Source organism: Schistocerca americana, chromosome 2, assembly GCF_021461395.2.
Source record: "Schistocerca americana isolate TAMUIC-IGC-003095 chromosome 2, iqSchAmer2.1, whole genome shotgun sequence".
Taxonomy (NCBI): domain Eukaryota; kingdom Metazoa; phylum Arthropoda; class Insecta; order Orthoptera; family Acrididae; genus Schistocerca; species Schistocerca americana.
The window spans coordinates 353,644,521-353,666,939 of NC_060120.1; the positions used below are offsets into that span (position 1 = coordinate 353,644,521).

The 22,419-nt window shown below is 36.5% G+C and overlaps 1 protein-coding gene across 2 annotated transcripts in view; it reads left to right on the plus strand.

The window, feature by feature from the left end:
* Nucleotides 1-22,419, plus strand: part of LOC124593683 (Golgi-specific brefeldin A-resistance guanine nucleotide exchange factor 1) — a 304,033-nt gene that overhangs the window by 157,867 nt on the left and 123,747 nt on the right. For both annotated transcript variants that reach the window (XM_047131983.1, XM_047131984.1), the window contains exons 22-23: nt 1,676-1,835; nt 4,097-4,319. In XM_047131983.1, coding sequence (XP_046987939.1) covers nt 1,676-1,835; nt 4,097-4,319 — 383 coding nt within the window. The remainder of the gene's footprint in view (nt 1-1,675; nt 1,836-4,096; nt 4,320-22,419) is intronic.

Consider the following 22,419-nt stretch of genomic DNA (forward strand, 5'->3'; position numbering starts at 1 on the left):
CTAACTACAGCAAGACTGGAGTAATTAGATCCATTGTCATTACTGAGAGCTGTTAGGCAAGGAGGTTGCTAATATGTTTCCTAAAATTTTGTTGATGGCTATGATGCATGTGCTGACGTTCAACTTTCAGTGGTCACATTACTGCCTTATAGAGTTTGGGACCATTATGATGCAAATCACTCATTTGCTGTGCTAGAACCAGATATTCTGAGCTGCTTCTACAAATATTTAATCAAATTTAACTTTGACATGATCCCACAACAAGAAACTATTGAGCCAGTCTCAAAAAATATGTTGTATATGCCAGTCACTTTCTGATTCTCTAGTTTGATTTGGAAACATGCAGCTTCTGATACTATTTACCCATCTAGATGCTACGACCATTTACCTTATCTGCTGATATTCAAGGTTAGATTATAGCTGACAGTGTTATGAAAAGGATAGATTGCTACTCACCATATATTGGATATAGGCACAACAAAAAGATAATCAAAAGAGTAAGCTTTCAGCTCAAAAAGATCTTCCTCTAAATGAGACGAAACACACACACTGTTACGCAAATGCCACTCATGCAGTTTGTGGTTTTAGTTTGCATGAATGTGCATGTGTATGTTGTCTTAATTCAGATGAATGACTTTTTGGGCCAAAAGATTACTTGTTCGACAGTCTTTTTGTTGTGTCTCTCTGTGATGCAACATCTCTGCTACATGGTGAGTAGCATTCTATCCTTTTCATAATATGGTCATTATTCCATCCTGGATTTTCCATTGTAAGATTATAGCTGAATACTTAAGCAAATTTATATTAAAACATCCGGAACAGAAGTCTGCTTACTAAAGAAGCAGGTAAAACTGTAAGAGAAGATATGTAAATACAGTGAAAGGTTGTTTTCTGAGAATATAAATGCCTTTTCAGAGAGTAGAAAAAGGGATAGTTGGAAGAGAAGAAAGTGATAAAAAGATGGCTGTGAATAAGCTGCTCAAGATACTGAATATAAAAGAACTGCTTGGAAATCGAAACTAAATCAAATTAAGCCTCCAGTTAGGCAACTTTTGTTATTCATCATACATGAAAACACCAAATTACTGAGTTCAAGTTCAAAAAGTTGGTGTAAACAGGGCTATGGCTGTGACAATACACACATGCCTTTCGTGATTAACATTATTGCATTGTGGCTTAGCAATCTCTCTCTTTCTCTCTTTAATGCCATTTTATGGTGTCAGCTGCTGAAACATTTTTTAAAGGTTTTGTGGCATATATCTAACACAAGTGTAACAATTCATGATCAAGCCGAAATGATGCACAGACTGTCCATTTGAAAAGAAAGAAAAAGGGAATAACAAAATACTAGTAAATGAAATTATAGGATAATGTATAGTGTCATTTCTCAGTAGCCTTGAAGTTTCCTCTAAAATGTATGTTATCCTAAAGGTAATTTTTGAAATCCGCAGACTTAATGGAATGATTTGCTTTTCTTGCTTGTCATTTTCTTGTCACCGTTAAAGCAGATTTCATGTATGATATTGATGTTTCATTATTTTAATTTTTATTTTAATGAACTTCTTGTACATACATTAATTTTTGGCTGCAAAGTAACCAAATCTGCTCCTTCCATTTCCTCCCTATCCACTCTCATTTCAAATTTGTCATTAGGTCCTTTTTGATTATTTTACAGGGATCGTGTGAGTTCAATATGGCAGGTCGTAAGAGATCATATGTATAGTCTAGTAATGAGTGCCTCAGCTTGTGATCATTGTTTCTTGATGGAGAGGTCTGTTGTTGGTTTGCTGCGATTGGCCATTCGACTTATGCGAAGAGAAGACATGAGCCCTATGGTGAGATGAAATACCTATTTATGCCTGTTCATTTGTACCTCTTCAAATTCTATAATGTTGTAGGTTTATTTGTACCAGGTCGACATTGGAATATCGTAAATGTGTGTGCAGAAATTTTGTTGCCAATCTTAGTTCCAATAAGAACATCACTTACACAATCAGTACTAGATTATTCTTAGCTAGAGAACCATGTAAAGCATGCACAGCGTATTTGTCGTATATGATGTATCTAACACCATCTATGCTTGACATCTGTGTTAGGTCAAAGGGTTAGGCTACAGCAGTCTCTAACAGATATGATAGCATAGTTATCTGTATAAGAGCTCTTTGTGAAATATTATGTTTGTTAATGAATTGCAACACTATAACTTCGTGTACTTCATAAATGCTTAGTGAACTGTTCTTCTGGTCAGTAAATTAAGAATAGAAGTGAAAAGAATGAGTGAGGGGAATAATTCTTTCCATGGCATTTTGGCTTGACCAAACACTATTACACATTTTAGAAGTGCATAGTGTATTCTCACTTTGTTGAAATTGATTAGTTGGAGTTATGAATTTCTAAAGTTACTTTGTTTTTCAGTGAGATTTTTGTGAAAAAGAATGACCATGGGCAGTGTAGAGGTGCTGCTCCACTGTGACAATGAAATTATCACTAATAATGTATTAAAAATGTGTGATATATATATATATATATATATATATATATATATATATATATATATATAGAGGGAAACATTCCACGTGGGAAAAATATATCTAAAAAGAAAGATGATGAAACTTACCAAACAAAAGCGCTGGCAGGTCGATAGACACACAAACAAACACAAACATACACACAAAATTCTGCTTTCGCAACCAATGGTTGCCTCGTTTTATATATATATATAAAAAATGTGTGTGTGTGTGTGTGTGTGTGTGTGTCTGCTTGTGTCTTTATGTGTGGATGGATATGTGTGTGTGTGTGTGTGTGTGTGTGTGTGTGTGTGTGTGTGTGTGTGTGTGTGTGGGCGCGCGCGCGCGCGAGTGTATGCCTGTCATTTTTTCCCCCTAAGGTAAGTGTTTCCGCTCCCGGGATTGGAATGACTCCTTACCCTCTCCCTTAAAACCCACTTCTTTTCCTCTTTCCCTCTCCTTCCCTCTTTCCTGATGAGGCAACAGTTTGTTGCGAAAGCTTGAATTTTGTGTGTATGTTTGTGTTTGTTTGTGTGTCTATCGACCTGCCAGAACAGAACACATTCAGTACTCAGTTCTGTAGTTCAACCTTAAAAAGTATTAGCTATGATTTGGTTGTTGTTTATAAAGAGATATTGTGAGACCACAAGATTAAAGATAAGTAAAAGATTGAAATGAAAGAAACATTAAAATGTTTCTAGTTTCATATCATTTTAAACAACATGTTATAGGATACAACTAACAGCAATAAACTTTTATGAATTTTTTCCATTGTGGATGAGTTATTATTATTAGTAGTAGTAGTATAACAGATGAAACATAGAGGTAGGCTTTTGTAGCAAAATAACCATAGCATGCACCATATAGCCATTCTGCAGAACAGAGTGTAATGTAAGAGTGGTTAAGAAAGAAAGAGATGGTTACTGAAGCAATGTGTGCAAACAGATGAGGAAATTGCAAGAGCTAAAGACATTTTGTATAAATTGTGATGGATGAAAGCTAATTTTCCTTTAAGAAAGTTGGGGAAAGAAGATCATAAAATAAAGGAACCTCTCAGTTTTGATTAGGCCAAATGAGGTTTTACAGACTGACAGGTTCTCTAAGGGAGAGAGACGTTAAAGCTCCAGAGCGCAACATTAGAATGGGGTTGATGAAAGATGTATGAACTATTTGCATGGAAAAGAGTAGAGGATACCAAATGAAGATGTAAAAATGATGAGTGCTGTTTTTTAATATCATATCTTTCAGCCTACTGTGTATGTTCGAGCCATATATCCGTCTTACTGCCAGGTGGTGGTCTGGGTTTGGATATCACTTTAGTACAAATTTCCATTCATTACAGTGCAGATTTATCATTTTTGAGCAGGTTTCACTGTTATTTCATGCCAGCGCATTACATTTATTTGATCGCTATCAATTCTGTACATTTGATTTAAGTTAATTTAATTTGAGAAAGATTAGTTACTGTTGTCATTTTTAGGTTTTTATTTGGATTATCGTATTTTTAACTCTGAATTTTTTTTGTAATTTAGTTTCATTAAACATATTCTTCTGATAGATTTAATTGTTCTGCGTGATACATTTTTCAGGTTCTTCACTCTTTAAGAATGTTGCTCTTGCTGAAACCTTTACCACTTCTCCGTGTTTCTCGTCAGATAGCTTATGGATTATATGAGCTTTTAAAGACAAGTGCTGCTAATATTCATTCAGAAACTGACTGGACTATTATTTTTACCCTGCTTGAATGTGTGGGTGCAGGAGCACATCCACCAAGAGTAGTAGGTGACAACAATGGCCTTCCGGATGAACAAGGTTTGTACTGCTCTTAATAAGGTTTTTTCATAATGTTTATCAATTTAATAAATTTAATAATTTTTAATTAATTAGTTTTTTCTAATTATTTAATAATTAGAAATGTGATAAATGTTCAATGTGGCCACCGTTGGCTGCATGGCAAACATCGACGCGGTAGCCAAACTCGTCCCACGCACGCAAAACCATATCTGCTGTTATTGAGTGCACGGCAGCAGTGATCTGGTTCCACAGATCGTTCAACTCGTTGGTAGAGCTGGGACGGAAACAGCTTCCTTTGCATAACTCCATAAGAAATAGTTGCAGGGTGTGAGATCAGGAGATCTCTGTGGCCAGAATTGCGACTGATCCAGCGCTGAGGAAGGGAGCCACTCAAAAAGCCTCGTAGATCACAGTGCCAATAGGGTGGAGCTCCATCCTGTTGGAAAATGCTCAAAATGCCTGATACATCACGGTGCCAATGAGGCAGAGTTCCGTCCTGTTGGAAAATGAAGTCCTGGGAATCTTCCATAACTTGAGGGAACATCCATTGTTCCAACATGTCCGGGTACATGATTCCCGTTACAGTTCTTTCTGCAAAGAAAAATGATCCATAAACCTTTGTACGGGATATGGCACAGAACATGTTGCTCTTTGGTAGTCTTTTTCGCGTTGGAATGGTGTATATGGATTTTCGAAACCCTATATGCCAACATTGTGTCTGTCTGACTTTTCTACTAAGGTGGAATGTCACTTCAGGGCTAAAAATTACATGCTGTAGAAATGTCATCCTCCATCTTCGTTAGCACATAACCACAAAATGTGACACACTTCTTTGTCATTGGGGTTGAGAGCCTGCACAAGTTGTAATCGGTAGGGCTTTTGCAGCAAGTGCCATCTCGGAACTTTCCATGCAGTTGCTTGGGGTTTTCAAAGTTCTCGATTGGATCTATTGGGAGACTTACTGGGACTGAGCACAAAACTTTCTTGAATCTGTCTGACAACATCCTCTGACACATGCGGTCGGCCTGTGCTTTTTCCTTTGCACACACTCACTGTCTGTTTAAATTGCTTAAACCAATGACTAATGCTTTTGCGAGTTGGTGGTTGAATACTGACTTTGGTACAAAATGCCTGCTGCACTGCAATTTGCGACTCACTTTTTGCAAACTCAAGAATGCAGAAACCTTGTGCTCCACAGTTGCCATCTCACTCATGACTGACAGTGAAATGGAATGACGGCCCTATTGCCGCGCGAACTGTACCGGCCCATTCTGAAACTGTCACCACCTGCCAAAAAGATTGAAACTTCCTCTTTTCTCTGTTATAAAGCTTGTTCATTTTGGATTTGTACTTGAATACATATGAATTTTTGAAAATGGATCCATCATTTAGAATAACCCTGTATTTTAAAGAAGTTGTGGGTAAATGAAGGTTACCCTTGCATCACCAGTGGGTGGTGATGGGGGTCGTGTACTTTACGCCCCTCTTTAGAAAATACCCTATTGCAATTTAGTCATGCACTTTGTTTTAAAATTTTGAAAAATTGTTTATTTTTAATGATCCTATATTTATTTTAAATTTCTCAGTAAAATTTGACCCAATAATTTGTGTAGTGAATATAACTTTTCACAGAAAATGTCATATTAAAGTTGAATAACAAGTACACTGTCTTTGTTGTACTGATTTTTTGTTTATTTCAACTAGTTTTAAGCTTAATGGACCATCTTCAGTAAACAACTTACTAGCATCTGGAAGGGACACTAGTTCTTAGGAAACCAAACATTATAAGCAAAAATACAATCCACTTGCCAACAGAGCTGTGCATCAAACTTGTTTCATAATGTTGAAATTACACTTTACCCAATGGACAGTATTAAGAACAACAGATAATTAAACTACACAGTATAATAGGTTAAATGGTTATAATGCTAAAGTGTGTGAGGTCTTGAAATTGGCTGAGAAACTGTTAAACTGACCACTCTTTGTTTTCTTTGTGCAACAAATTTTTAACATTGTAAATTAAACTTTACACAATAAACAATATTGACACAATAATTAAAATACACTGACTTACAGGATTACAGGTTATATGGTTATGATGCCATAGTTTGTGAGTTCATTACATTGATTGAGAACTGTGTACCAGCACAAGTAACTTTTGTGCAACAAGCATGCTTTTCACCGCATATTATGTTTTATGCAGTGGGCAGGATTAAACACAGCACATGGTTAAAATACACATTATTATAGTATTACAATTTATATTGTTGTAGTTTGTGAGAGAGATAAGGAATAGGAAATTCTTTATTTTAATTCTGTGTAGCAGTGTGTGTTATTGTGGCAGTCTATAGGTATGTGACTGGTTGATTGCATCATGTGAAACTTAAAAGCTCAGCTGTAATTGATCATTTAGAACCAGCTCAGGATTTTTAGCAAAATTTTGGTTTATCTCAACTGCTTCTAGCAGCCTCAGTTTCCTTCCTTTGCTAGCTGTATGTAGTACTTCTGTGTGGACTTCGTATCTGTGTGTCTCCTTCAGCCCATGTTCGGCAAATGTGGAGTCTGACTTACGTAATCTCCATCTGCATTCATGTTAAGTCAGCCTAGTTATGGTGCTTCCTGTCTGACCAATTTACAGTTTGCTGCAGTGATTGCAAGTGATTTTATAAACATGAACGTTACTTAACAAATCTGTTTCGTCCTTGCTGTTGAATAGGATATAAGCTGCAGTACATCTTGCATAAAATGAGGTTTGTAGGTTTTGAGTGTTTTGGCTAGTTTGTCAGATAGCTTTCCTAAATATGGTTGGTTTTAGGTATGACCGTTGCTGCAGAGAGGCCGTGCACATAGGACAACATTTTGCTGCTTTGTTTTATATGCAGAATGTTGTCAGTTAATTCGGAGATATAGCCATTGTTTGATGCCATGCATTTAACGGTGTCTAATTCTGTCTGAAAATTCCCTTTTGACATTCGTATGTTTGTAACACAATGCACCATGGAATGGAAGGTAGCATGTTTGTATGATACTGGATTTTGTGAACATGAGGATATTTCCCTGTATGTTGTGATGGATTTCTGTAAATTCTGAAACTGTGTGTGTAGTGGGACCTGTGTTGAGGTCTAAGGAGTTAATGGATGTTTAATCAATCTCCGTTGCAGACTGTTTGTTTTTGTGTTGAGAGTTTGTGTTCCAGGTATGTGTTCACTTATCTCTTGATACCAATCCACAGACACAACACACCATCTACATATCTGTACTAATATTTAATACTGCCAGTGAGTGGTTAATTGTGTAGGAACTGTTTTTTTTTTAATAAATGGTCCATGAAGATTTATTATGCTAAAAGGGGGCTGAGGGGGAAACCTCCATGGCCAAGCCATGGTAGCTGTCTGTTTATGTCTTATGTTGTACAAGGTTGAAACCTGCTCCGTATAGTTGTTCTGTCAAAATATCAAGACCTTCTTTGATTGGTATGTTTGTAAATAACCGGTTATCAAAAGATTGTAGTTTTGCACTGTGTGGCATAGGAAGGTCTTTCATTTTGTTAACAAGGGTCCACTGAAATTACAGTCACAAACTTAGATTTAAATTTGGTGGGGTGTAAGTTGGCACAAAAGGTTGAAAAGGTTGACCTTCCATATGTAGTTTAGGAAAGCCACAAAGTTTAGGAGCTACTTGGTTCATGTTGATCAAATACTTAGCTTCGTATTCAGGTATTACGCTTTTACAGGTCTTGGTTAAGTTTTAATTTCCCCATTAAAACTTTTTGTGGGATCTTCTGGTCAGGATATTGTAAGAAATAGGTGTGAGGAGTTGTTTTACTTCCTCAAGATAATCACTTCTGTCCTTGAGAATCCAATTACTGTACTACTTTATCTGCTTTTGTGAGAATGTTATTGTTAGTAATTATCTTCATTTGGTTTTCAGTGTGTTCTGGTCCTTAGATTGTGATGTAAGAGTGTCTAACTTAAGCTATTTTTGTATACTGCATCATGTTTTACTATGTGTTTGGTTGCAGTGTCTTTGTTTACACTGTGTTCTATATCAACTTTCAGTACATCTGTTTCTCTGAATGTTCAGTGTGAGGGGCATACTTGAAACCTCTTACTGGGAATCCCATTTTCTTCATGGAAAAAACTGTTTCATATAGATTTACTACTTATTCTGAAAAGTTTTGTTCAGATTTTATAGTTACAGCTGCTCTACAACTGCATAGGTTATTTATTTAGTGTTTTTGGTGTACATACATGTCCTGCATAATGTTACACAATTGTTCACATATTTAGTTATCATAAACGCCAAACTCACAGGAGTGTAGAATATGTGAGATTCACTTGTGTATCACTTTTTAATTTCTTTTTTTGCTGCAGATGAGTACTTCTTGATTTGATACATGTGTTTTGCTGTAGTATTTAATTTTTGGCATTGTTTTTGAACTAAGTGTATTGTGTTGCCTTCAGTTTTTGCTTAATTAACCTACTGTATGTTGTTGTTGTTGTTGTTGTTGTTGTGGTCTTCAGTCCTGAGACTGGTTTGATGCAGCTCTCCATGCTACTCTATCCTGTGCAAGCTTCTTCATCTCCCAGTACCTATTGCAGCCTACATCCTTCTGAATCTGCTTAGTGTATTCATCTCTTGGTCTCCCTCTACGATTTTTACCCTCCACGCTGCCCTCCAGTACTAAATTGGTGATCCCGAACATGTCCTACCAACCGATCCCTTCTTCTAGTCAAGTTGTGCCACAAACTCCTCTTCTCCCCAGTTCTATTCAATACCTCCTGATTAGTTATGTGATCTACCCATCTAATCTTCAGCATTCTTCTGTAGCACCACATTTCAAAAGCTTCTATTCTCTTCTTGTCTAAACTATTTATCATTCATGTTTCACTTCCATAGTGTACAAATACTTTCAGAAACGACTTCCTGACACTTAAATTTATACTCGATGTTTACAAATTTCTCTTCTTCAGAAACACTTTCCTTGCCATTGCCAGTCTACATTTTATATCCTCTCTACTTCGACCATCATCAGTTATTTTGCTCCCCAAATAGCAAAACTCCTTTACTACTTTAAGTGTCTCATTTCCTAATCTAATTCCCTCAGCATCACCTGACTTAATTCGCCTACATTCTATTATCCTCGTTTTGCTTTTGCTGATGTTCATCTTATATCCTCCTTTCAAGACACTGTCCATTCCGTTCAACTCCTTTTCCAGGTCCTTTGCTGTCTCTGACAGAATTACAATGTCATCGGCAAACCTCAAAGTTTTTATTTCTTCTCCATGGATTTTAATACCTACTCCGAACTTTTCTTTTGTTTCCTTTACTGCTTGCTCAATATACAGATTAAATAGCATCGGGGAGAGGCTACAACCCTGTCTCACTCCCTTCCCAACCACTGCTTCCCTTTCATGTCCCTCGACTCTTATAACTGCCATATGCTTTTTGTACAAATTGTAAATAGCCTTTCCCTCCCTGTATTTTACCCCTGCCACCTTCAGAATTTGAAAGAGGGTATTCCAGTCAACATTGTCAAAAGCTTTCTCTAAGTCTACAAATGCTAGAAACGTAGGTTTGCCTTTACTTAATCTTTCTTCTAAGATAAGTCATAGGGTCAGTATTGCCTCACGTGTTCCAACATTTCTACGGAATCCAAACTGATCTTCCCCGAGGTCGGCTTCTACCAGTTTTTCCATTCGTCTGTAAAGAATTCGCGTAAGTATTTTGCAGCTGTGACTTATTAAACTGATAGTTCAGTAATTTTCACATCTGTCAACACCTGCTTTCTTTGGGATTGGAATTATTATATTCTTCTTGAAGTCTGAGGGAATTTCGCCAGTCTCGTACATCTTGCTCACCAGATGGTAGAGTTTTGTCAGGACTGGCTCTCCCAAGGCTATCAGTAGTTCTAATGGAATGTTGTCTACTCCAGGGGCCTTGTTTCGACTCAGGTCTTTCAGTGTTCTGTCAAACTCCTCAAGTAGTATCACATCTCCCATTTCATCTTCTTCTACCTCCTCTTCCATTTCCATAATATTGCCCTCAAGAACATCACCCCTGTATAGACCCTCTATATACTCCTTCCACCTTTCTGCTTTTCCTTCTTTGCTTAGAACGGGGTTTCCATCTGAGCTCTTGATATTTATGCAAGTGGTTTTCTTTTCTCCAAAGGTCTCTCTTTAATTTTCCTGTAAGCAGTATCTATCTTACCCCTCATGAGATAAGCCTCTACATCCTTACATTTGTCCTCTAGCCATCCCTGCTTAGCCATTTTGCACTTCCTGTTGATCTCATTTTTGAGACGTTTGTATTCCTTTTTGCCTGCTTCACTTACTGCATTTTCTCCTTTCATCAATTAAATTCAGTATCTCTTCTGTTACCCAAGGATGTCTACTAGCCCTTGTCTTTTTACCTACTTGATCCTCTGCTGCCTTCTCTATTTCATTCCTCAAAGCTACCCATTCTTCTTCTACTGTATTTCTTTCCCCCATTCCTGTCAATTGTTCCCTTATGCTCTCCCCCAAACTCTGTACAACCTACTGTATAGGATGGGTAAATGTGCTGTGTCAGCACTGTTAATCTTGGATCTGCTGATTTTTATTTATTTCAAACAAGTTTTTGGGTTAATGGGCCATCTTCAGGAAACAAGGGACACTAGGTTGTAGGTAACCAAACATTATAAGCAAAAATACAATCCATATGTATAAGAGTGTTGTGCATCAAATGTCATATTCATATTTTCAGGTTCAGGACCCTTCTTACGGATCTACATATCCGTAAAAACTATGTTGTGAATAAAAATCAGTGACAGTTAACAAAAATTGTATTTTAAAAATATTATAGTGGTCATAAAGTACCCCCCCCCCAATTGTTGTACACATTACAGAAAATGCGTTGGTATTGACAAGATTACGCTAAGTGATATTTTCTGGTTCTGGAGCCTAGTTACTCATCATTACCTACTTAAAAAGTATGTTGTTAATAAAAGTTAACAACAGTTAATGAAATCTTTTTTAAATTTTTTGTGGTGGGCATAAATTAGCCCACACCCACACCCGCCTTAGTAGTCCACATTACAGAAAACACATTGGCATTGCTAGGTTTAAGTCCAGGAGGGTGGTAGGATGCAGGGAAATGTTGGAGAGCAAAGTACCATCTTCACAGTTCATGGAAAGTAGTAACAGGTGGGAGACTACAAATGGCCCATGTAATATAGCAGGCCCCATGTTTCTTATTGTGGAGCATAATCAGCAACATGGTACTGGGTGTCCCAATGGCAGATACTACTTCTGTATCCATTCATGTATTTGGCTTCTTTGGGGGTTGTCATTTCTGTATACTATACTGTACAATGAACACATTAGTTAGTGAACAACTCCATACTTTTAAGTGGTGTTCTGCCTTTAGTGGTGTAGGATTTACCTACCAATAGAGGCACTGAGATTTTGGTGTTTGATATATCCTGTAGTAGTTACCATATCTGTATAAATTTCTTTGCCATGTTTTTGTGTATGACCTGCCTAGTCCTCCTAGTCCTGTCTGCTGGCTCAAACCATACTATGTTGTATGGTATCCTCAGTCAGCAGCATTTCTCAATTGCTGCTAGAATACAAATTATTCTTCATGTTTTGCTGACCTGTTAACATACCTCACTGAACTGAGTATCACACTAAACTAGATTGGAACTACTCCATTGAATGAGCATATAAAATGCTTTCTGCAGTTTGTCAATTTTAAGTTTCTGTCAGTTAATCAGTCTTATTCTAATGTAGTAATATGTGGCCATTTGGATTTCTAGTGAGATGTAAACTCTTTATGCTAAGCAGTAATTTCTTTCAAGTTCACCCCAAGCATGTCATTCTTGAGCACTCTTCTGTCAGTTAAAGCCAATGAGTTTCTTGATGTTCTTGTCCCAGCAGTCTTGTGGTATTCCTGTTGGACTGTTCCTCTCCCTTGGGCAGCACTTCCAACTTCCATCATTTCATCCCACTACATTACCTTTCCTCTTCCGTTTCAGTGCATTAAGCCATGTTCCTAAATCATTGGTGGAGGGGGTGAGAGGTTAAGGCACTAATTTAGTATTACAATTGAGAATAACCTTAGTCATGACAATTTACTGCAATGCAGAATCCAGACATCTCCATTTATTTAACTCTAATGTTTTGCATACATCTCTTTGTAAATATTATTTGTACAGTTTATTTATTTATCTAAGTAAATTATTAAATGAGCTCTACTTCAAGGAATCTACATCTACATACATACTCTGCAAGCCATCATGTCGTTTATGGTGGAGGGTACCTTGTACCACTAGTAGTCACTCTTATTTCCTGTTCCACTTGCAAATGGAGCAAAAAATGACTGTCTCTATGCCTCTGTACAAGACCTGATTGTTGGTCTTTGCAGACTTTATTAAAAATGTACATTGGCGACAGCAGAATCATTCTACACTCAGCCACAAATGCAAGTTCTCTAAATTTTCTCAATAGAGTTACTTGAAAAGATCATCATCTTCCCTCCAGGGACTCCCATTTAAGTTCACAAGCATCTCTGTATTATTCGTGTGTTGATTGAACTTACCAGTAACAAATCTAAGGGCAAGCCTCTGAATTTTAGGCGGGTGCCAGGTTGAGATTGAAATATGCTCACTATTTTTATTTACTTAAATTTGGCATATTTCGTGACAGTACCTTTTCCGTGAAATGTTTACAAGATGATATTTGTCTTGGCTTCAGTTGTCTAGTGGAAGTATGATTCCACAATGCAGTTTCGTCGGCTGCAGAAATGACCTGGTTCAATGCATTTGCCTCATTTTTGGTGCTTCAAATACCATCTCTTCGAATGTGGTTTCTTCTTAAAGTTTATATAAAAAAAAGTAGTAACATAATTTATTTTTTCTGTTCACTAGCAAATTATTTATGACGGCGACCTGCACATTTTCTACTGTCCACACACACACACACACACACACACACACACACACACACACACACACACACACCAAGAGTTCACTGCCGACTGACTACAGTCAAAGACGACTCCAGCGTCAAAGACATTTTACACAACACACAAGCTTCCACTTGTAATCAGTCTTTGATATCCTTCGTCACATCTACTAATAGTAATCAATATGCTGTCACTCTCAAAAATATAAGTAAATTAACATAAAATAAGGCAAATTACAATAAAAAAATTCTGACAAAAATATAAGAAAACATTTACAATTTGGTATCGACAAATCCAGTAGAAAATAACACATCTCCCAGATCCATTACAACTGCTCCTCAGGCCTTGTTATGAACATATACAACAAAATCCCGACCACACTCAGTAACGGATCTGTATTACACAATTAGTACATTAATGATGCAGTCTGATAACCTCTTCCAAATTTGGACTCTTTGAATCTGTGGACTTGTTACTGGCTATGGTTGCAATGATCCTTCCCCATCAATCTCATACACAAAAAAATTCAAGTAAAGAAATTATTTAACATGACAAATATACATGGCATAAAACATACATGAGAAATATTCTAAAGTACAGCATACAGATTGAAAACAATAGTAAGATAAAAATAATCTACAACCACTTCTTTGGTCACACTGTGCCAACTGAATCTCATAATTAAATTTTTTGTTCCCCATATTAATGTTAATTTCATTTTGCTTACATATTATAGAATAAAAAATGGTACTGGACATATATAGTGTAGTGTTTTTTTTCTATGTATTTGCCTTTTATATATTTTTACTTCTGATTTCCTTTTTAATTTTTTTATGTATTTTTTTACTCATGGTTTTTTTATTTTGTATATTTTGTTTGCTTATGATTTCCTTTTTGAATTTTATATATATGTGTTTTTACTCGTGGTTTTTTTATTTTGTATATATTTTTTTGCTTCTGATTTTCTTTCTTTTAGTACAGCTAAAGATACATCAGTATTATCTAATTTTTTTTTACAATTATTTATGTACACTTGCCTCTGTACTACAATATTACTACAAGTCACATTCGTGTGAAGAGTACTTTCGCTCCCCACAACACCAGTATAAAGAACAATAAATTGCTCATATATCATGAGGCTTTATCTAAAATTGGTTTTGAAACTTATACCTTTGCATTCATGTCCTCACATGCATGCCTTCACCCACAGGGAATACTTAGCTTCCAAAAATTAGAAAAATTCAGAAATGCTCACTATGGAGACATTAAAAAAAAAAAAAGTAAAAATAAATTTTTCTCTCGTTCTTTGTTACAACAGTGTTTTTTCATCAGTTTCAATTAACATGTAACTTCAAATTATTAATTTATGCATGCAAATACACATACTTGGTTGTACAGGTAGTTTTGTTCTAACAAGCATATTCCAGTGGAGGACTTTTGTTTTAGATGAAAGTAGGTTATTTAAATTTTGAAATTATGATTTCTGTTTATACATTTTCAAAAAGACAACATTCCTGAGACCAAATAATTTCTTTGACTTAGGGTACACCAAACGATAAGCATTAGGGTGTGAATATATATTACTTCAAAAGGCCCAATATAGATATCAAAGAATTTTTTAATTTCTGAAGTTAACATTTTTGATTTTTCATGAGATTTGACCAGAACAAGATCCCCAATTTTGCAAGTGGTTAATTTTACTCTATTGTTATGTCTTTTATTCCTCTTTTCCCCTTGTTTCCTCATAGTTTCCCTGACAATGTCTTCGCTCTCTTGCATAGTTAAAGGTGTACATTTAGGAAATTCAATAAGTTCTGATATAAGATTTGGAGGTCTGATATTAAACATAATCTCATATGGTGAAAATCCTGTGGAACTATGTTGTAGACTATTCATAATATCTTCAAAATTTCGAATGTGCCCAAACCAGGTTGGATGTTTATGGCTACAATAGGTTCTGCAACGTCTCCCAATTTCCCTCATACATCTTTCTGCAGGATTGGTGGATGGAGAATAAACAGATATAAGTATATACTTCAATTTTGATGTTTCAATAAACTTTTTCCAAATTTTAGAGATGAACTGTGAACCATTATCTGATTATATAGCTTTTGGTTTACCCACCTGTGCGAAATAATTTCTTTCAATTTTTATTATAATTTCATGGCTAGTAGCTTTTTCCACTGGATATAGTTTAATTAATTTTGAAAATACATCTACCATAACAAATATGTAACAGTGACCACCTTTACTCTTTGGTAACATTCCATATAAGTCCACAGCGATAAGATCTAAAGGTTTTTGCGGAATAATGTTTTGCATTTCTCCACCACGTCTTTGATTGCTCACTTTAACTCTCTGACATTTGTCACAGGTTGCCAATTCTTTTCTTACCTTACCTTACCTTATCGTAAAAATAAACATTTTCTTGTATCTTTCGAACGCACTTCTGTATCCCACACTGACCAAAACTTCCATGTATGTAAATAATCAGCTTTTCAGCATCTACCTCTAGCCAACACAGTTTCCAATTTTCAGAATCTACATCTGTTCTCCGAAATAAAATCCCCTTATGTAATTTGTAAAATTTATCAAGTTTCTCCGTTCTTGCCTAAAGATTCTTTGATTAATTTCCAACTTTGATCTAAATTTTGATTTTTTTCTAATTTTGTTACACATAGCTCTAATTGTTTTCTCATTTTCCACCCCTTTCAGGTATCTAATTTTAAATTGCTTTTCCTCCTCTTGTTCAAAAATCACGTTTTCTCCGCCAATTGGTAACCTTGAAAGTGAATCAGCTACTACATTCTCAGAACCTTTTATGTGCTTGATTTCAAAGTCAGGCTGTTCCAGAAATATTGCCCATCTGGTCAATCTACTATGGTATAATTTGCACTCTTGTAAGTAACTCAAAGCTTTGTGATCCGTAAATACTATGGTTTTATGACCAATAAGGTAAATTCTAAATTTTGTAAAAGCCCAATGAATTGCCAAAAGCCGGCCGAAGTGGCCGTGCGGTTAAAGGCGCTGCAGTCTGGAACCGCAAGACCGCTACGGTCGCAGGTTCGAATCCTGCCTCGGGCATGGGTGTTTGTGATGTCCTTAGGTTAGTTAGGTTTAACTAGTTCTAAGTTCTAGGGGACTAATGACCTCAGCAGTTGAGTCCCATAGTGCTCAGAGCCATTCAATTGCCAAAAGTTCCTTCTCTGTGACTGTATAATTTTTTTCATGCTTGAGCAACATTCTGCTCGCAAATGCTATGGTACAATGTATCTTAACTCCATTCTCTACTCTTTCTTGAAATAGCTCTGCTCCAAGCCCATAATTACTGCTATCAGTGTTCAAACAAAATGGTAAATTAAAATCAGGTCTGTGTAATAAGTGTTGCTTCCTCAACTCTTGCTTAATTTTATCAAACTCTTCCTGACAACTTTTATCCCAAACCCAAACAGTGCTTTTCTTAAGTAACTGACTTAAACATGGTGCATTCAGACTCTGATCACTTATATGTTTTCACTAATAACCACATAACCCAAAGAACGACTTTAATTGTTTTTTAGTCTTAGGAATAGGAATTTCTGAAATTGCTTTAATTTTTTCTGGATTTGCCAAAATTCCCTTGTCTGTGACAACATGACCCAAAAATTTTAATTCAGAAACAGCAAACTTACATTTCTCTAATTTCAATTTCATCCCCCCTTTTCTAAGTTTTTCACAAACTGACTTCAAAATTGAAAAATGTTCTTCCCAATTTTGCCCTGTAACCAAAATGTCATCTACATAAATTATCAGTTTAGATGCAAGTTCTTGCCCCAGTACATGATCCAAAGCTCTTATAAATTCGGAAACAGAAGAATTTAACCCAAATGGCACAACACAATATTGGTAACTCTTACCATTGTACAAGAAAGCAGTATATTTTCTAGAATTAACTAAAAGTGGTACCTGATGAAAACCCGAAGTTAGATCCAAACTTGACATATATTTTGTATCTGTAAATTTATAGAGTAACTCATCAATATTTTCGGGATGGTCTGTCTGTCTGAACAAAATTTTGTTTAAGTGTCTAGAGTCCAAAACCAATCTTACTCCCCCATCTTTTTTCTAAACAACTACTAGAGGATTATTATATGCACTGATACTCCTTTCTATTATATTACATCCTTCCATCTTTTTCAGCTCTTTCTCGACAGCAGATCTTTTTGATATTGCAATACTGTATGGTTTTATGAAAGATGGTTCATGTGGTTTTACCTGAAGCTCTCACTGATAACCCTTTACTCTACCAGGTACGTCACTGAAAACATCACTGTATTCCCACAGCAGATTCTCTAACTGTTGTTTTTGCTCCCCAGATAAATTTTGTGTTTCTGAAATTTTCAAATTTACTAAATTCCCAAATTCAACTTCATCAGTATCAAATCTATGAATTTCAATGTTCTCCAATCTATTTTCTTTTAGTAAATTGATACTGTCAAAATTTCCATTACTCTGATCACCAAGTGTGTTCACAAAATTTGTCTGAATGCATTCCCTTTCGCTAGTTTCTATCATAAGTTTTCTTCCAACCCAATCAGATGCTGTATTTACTTTTACTATCCAATTCATACCCAAAAGAAAATCCTCATTAAATTCCTGAATTACAAAACATCCATGTGTGAACAACTTGCCTTCTATTAAAAATGTCACTAAAGTCTGGCTTTTTACCAATTTACTGCTCTTCCCATTAGCACCTTTTATCTTTACCCCAACAGCTGGGATGTCAACATAATCTTTCCCCACTTTCAGTTTCTTGCTTAACCTTTCAGATATTCCCGAGATCTCACTTCTTGTGTCAATTAAACATTTACCAATCCATGACCCAATTTGAACTTTTATATAAGGACTGCAAAATTGATCACTTTTCTCAGAACCTGTATGCTCATGTAATAAATCGCTTTCAATTTCCCTGTACCTATACTTATCAGAATCGTATTTTGATCAAGTCATCCAAAGGTTTTGTTAAATGAATAAGTTTTTGAAGTTCACTTTTGCACAATTGTTTCGTGCTCCCATCTGATTCTCTATAGTTTCTCCCATTCAAAAATTCACTTTTGATTCTAGTTTGTTTAAGATCATCCCAAAAATTTTCCAGAAATTTTGATTCAAATTCTGAAAAGGTCATCCCCACAGTTACAATCTGGTTTGCCCAAGTCAAAGCTTCCCCTTCCAAGAATTTTTTCACAAATTTAATTTTCATATCATCTGGTGAGCGAGGTAAAAAACAATCCTTACAACACTGTATAAAATCAACGGGATGTAAGGGTCCATCTACCGAAAAGTGCTTCACTGGAATATTAGATACAACATTGCATGTGTTAACATTGTGATTTTTGCTTTGAAATTCAATGTCAAAACTTTCAAGTTTTTCGCTAAGTTCTTTGACAGATTTTTTTGTTTTCTAAATCATTGTATTCTACTTTTTTTTTTTCTGGAGTAACCAAATGATTGTCAGTTTTTTGTTGTACATTGTTTACTAAAACTTTTGTGTTCTCATCCAAATTTTTGATTTCCCCTTTTATCTCATTCAAATCAATTAAATTTCTTTCCCTATCTGTCAGTAACTCATTTTTTACGGTATTAATTTCATCGCTCAATTTAGCATCAATTTCATTTACTTTTGCTTCCACAGATTCAATTTTTTCCTCAACACTGCCAACTCTGTTCGAAAGGTCACCCACTTGGGTATTGACTGCTTGGACTTGCAACAAAATGTTGTCAATTTTTTCATTCCAGTAAGTCTTATTGTCGTCAATTGATTGTTTAATTTCTTTCGTGAAATTTACAAGAAAACTTTTTAAATCAAATTGATCGGTTCTTTCTGTTTCATTTGACCTGTCCTGATTTTCGAAGTCTATTAAATTACTATTTTCTACTTTAGGCACAATACTCTCGAAAATCTCATAAGTCATTGTGAAGGAAAAAAAATTATAGCTACACAACAATACAAAACAAGATAAAAATATTGTTTTAACAAAATACGAGGGTTTCGTGACTTATCTGGAACTCTCTTCTACTGTTGCAAATCCACATTTTCCATCCATGTGATTGTTGACCAAAATTCTTGAAATTACTTCCTCTGTCAAAAATTATATTTTTTTGCCGAAACATTTCTTCTCCGAAACTTTTACTTTCCGATGAACACACATTCTGAAAAACTGGTATGAACACACAAAAATTTTCTTCTTCGTAGCACTGTTGAAGATCACGTGAACACAATATCCCGGCTACAGTCCCCAGTAGAAATATGGTATCCCGGCTGAGCCCCCAGTTGAAATATGCTAACTATTTTTATTTACTTAAATTTGGCATATTTCGTGACGGTACCTTTTCCGTGAAATGTTTACAAGGCGATATTTGTCTTGGCTTCAGTTGTCTAGTGGAAGTATGATTCCACAACAGTATGATTCTTCCATTGAATAGGTCTGGCATCTGCCTTACTGAGAAGTTTTGTGTGGTGTTTTCACTTAAAATTTCTTTGTACGCACATTCCCAGATACTTAAAATGTGACTGCTTCCAGTGATTACTTGGCAGTTGTGTAAACAATCGGTACTGGATCTTTCTACCTGTCTATGGGCAATATGTTAGATTGCTTTATGTGTAGTGTTAGTGGTCAATCTGTGTACTCTGCAAGTCTTCCACTACAGTTTTTTGATTTCTTTGTATATATCATCATCCACAAAAAGCTTCACTGAACTTAGGACGCTATCCACCAGGTCATTTATATATACACTGATGGGGAAAGAAATCACAACACCAAGAAGGAGTTTGTGCCACAAACAAAAGTTGATAGTGTTTCTACTTCTGAAAGATGAAATCTATTCAGATTTTGCGCCAGTCACATGAGAGTGGTTCCCGTAACGCCACTATGAGGATCAAATCAGGTTTGCTTCAAATACATGCTGTAATGGTCATGAGTGCCAGTTACCTTTGAAATTGGTGACTTGACAGGAGTGTAAGCACTGGACTTGATTACTGGTTGTAGTGGTCACAAGAATGTATGGTTGCAAGAAGACCAGTTCCGGACGACCGAGTGGGACTATATGTTTGGCATATGGCACTGGTGCAGCAGCTGCAGCAGCAGCAGCCAGATGTTCTGTGCTGTGCTTTTCACTGAGACCAAACCACTGCCATTTGCGACTTCAGTGGTGTCAAGTGAGAGCTCATTGGAGGGCAGGGTGGAGGTCTGTTGTGTGTTCTGATGAAAGCTGGTTTTGCCTTGGTGCCAGTGATGGCTGTGTGATGGCTGTGTGTTGGTTAGGAGGTTGCCAGGTGAGGGCCTGCAACCAACCTTTCTGCGTGTTGCACACACTTGACTTCAGCTGGAGTTATGGTTTTGGGGTATGATTTCATATGACAGCAGGAGCACTCTTGTGGTTAACGTGCATGCACTGACTGCAAATTTGTATGTCCATCTGGTGATTTGACAGGATAACACTCCCTCACATACCGTTATTGTAACCTGCGGTGGCCAGGTGTAGGGTTAAGCTCTCTCTATACAGCTTAAGCGTTTTTGTGGACTTACTTGTTGAAGAATGCCGGTTCTGCTTTCTTGCAGTGCCAATGTGTTTTGCTAGCACCAGACGCTTCTCCGAAGATTTCACTGCTAGGAAGGGGAAATTTTCACTCTCTCGCTCTCTCTCTTTCTCTTCTTATTTAAAAAATACGCTACTCTTGGAATATCATTCAATGCACCAGAACATATTTATTTCCACTTCGTACAAAAAAAAAAACCTAAACTTTATGACGTAATCCGACACACCCAGAATCAGTTAATTACACATTTTTGAACACAATTAATACATAAGCTTTTATCATGGCTGACTATCCACCTCCAGTCCACGTACTCTCAACAGCAGTTCAACGTCTAATAAACAGTCACTATTTCGAGTATCTTCATTTGTTTTTTAACAATACAATGCTACGTTACTCTTTGCGGCCGGCCACAGAGCTTCCGGGCTGTATTTGCTTATTCTTGGCAGGTCGCGCTGAACACTTGCCAGTACTGACGAATTATCTCCCTTCCAGCTTCGCCTGCACAAACAATAAATGGGTGCAGTATCCCATGCTCATCCTCACGCCCTGCTTTAAAATAACGCGTGTTCGATAATGGCTGGAACACAAGTGTCTCCAGACTTTTGTAAAATTCTGGGGGCACTACCAACCCAACATCCTCTATACAGTGTGTCAACAAGGGACATCATCGGATGACAACTCCAGCACCACCCACAAACAGCATTAACCATCCCTGTATTAACAAATGACATGGAACGGTCATGGAACTCCATCCCACAAATTGACATCTGGCACCTATACAATGCAATACATGCATGTTTGCTTGCTTGAATTTAACATGATGGTGGGTGTACTGGTTATTGATGTACTAGCATGTTATATTTGCATTGGTTTATCTTGTGCGTACATTACCCTATGATCTTGCAATGTTAATCACTTAAATATGTTACCTATAAAAATGTATTCTCAAACTTTCACTTCTATATTTTAATTGTTTCTTGGTGTTGTGGTTTTCTACTGTCAGCATTTTTTCTAAAAGCAATGAATCTATAAACACTCACTTGGAGTATGTATGAATTACTGTTATGTCTGAAGATACCTCTCTGCAAACAATGACATGCTACATTCTGTGTGTCTTTTTTTTTTTTTTTTTAAGGAATTCTTCAGTCCAGTCCCAAAGTGTGCCTGATATTCTGTATGCTTAGATTTAGTTCATTAGAGTACAGTATAGAACTATATTGAATGCCTTCTGAAAATCAAGGAACTGGGTGCCAATGTCTAATTATTTCTGGGTCTTGTAGACAAACGGAGCAATCTGAGTTCAGCACAATCATTGTTTGTGAAATCCAGGAGTTTTTGGGACGACGGTTCAATCCCGCGTCCGGCCATCCTGATTTAGGTTTTCCGTGATTTCCCTAAATCGCTCCAGGCAAATGCCAGGATGGTTCCTTTGAAAGGGCACGACCGCTTCCTTCCCCATCCTTCCCTAATCCGACGAGACCGATTACCTCGCTGTCTGGTCTCCTTCCCCAAACAACCCAACCCAGGAGTTTTTGACCTTCAGAAATCTCATAATATGTGAGCATAAAATGTGTTAGAAAATTCTACAACATA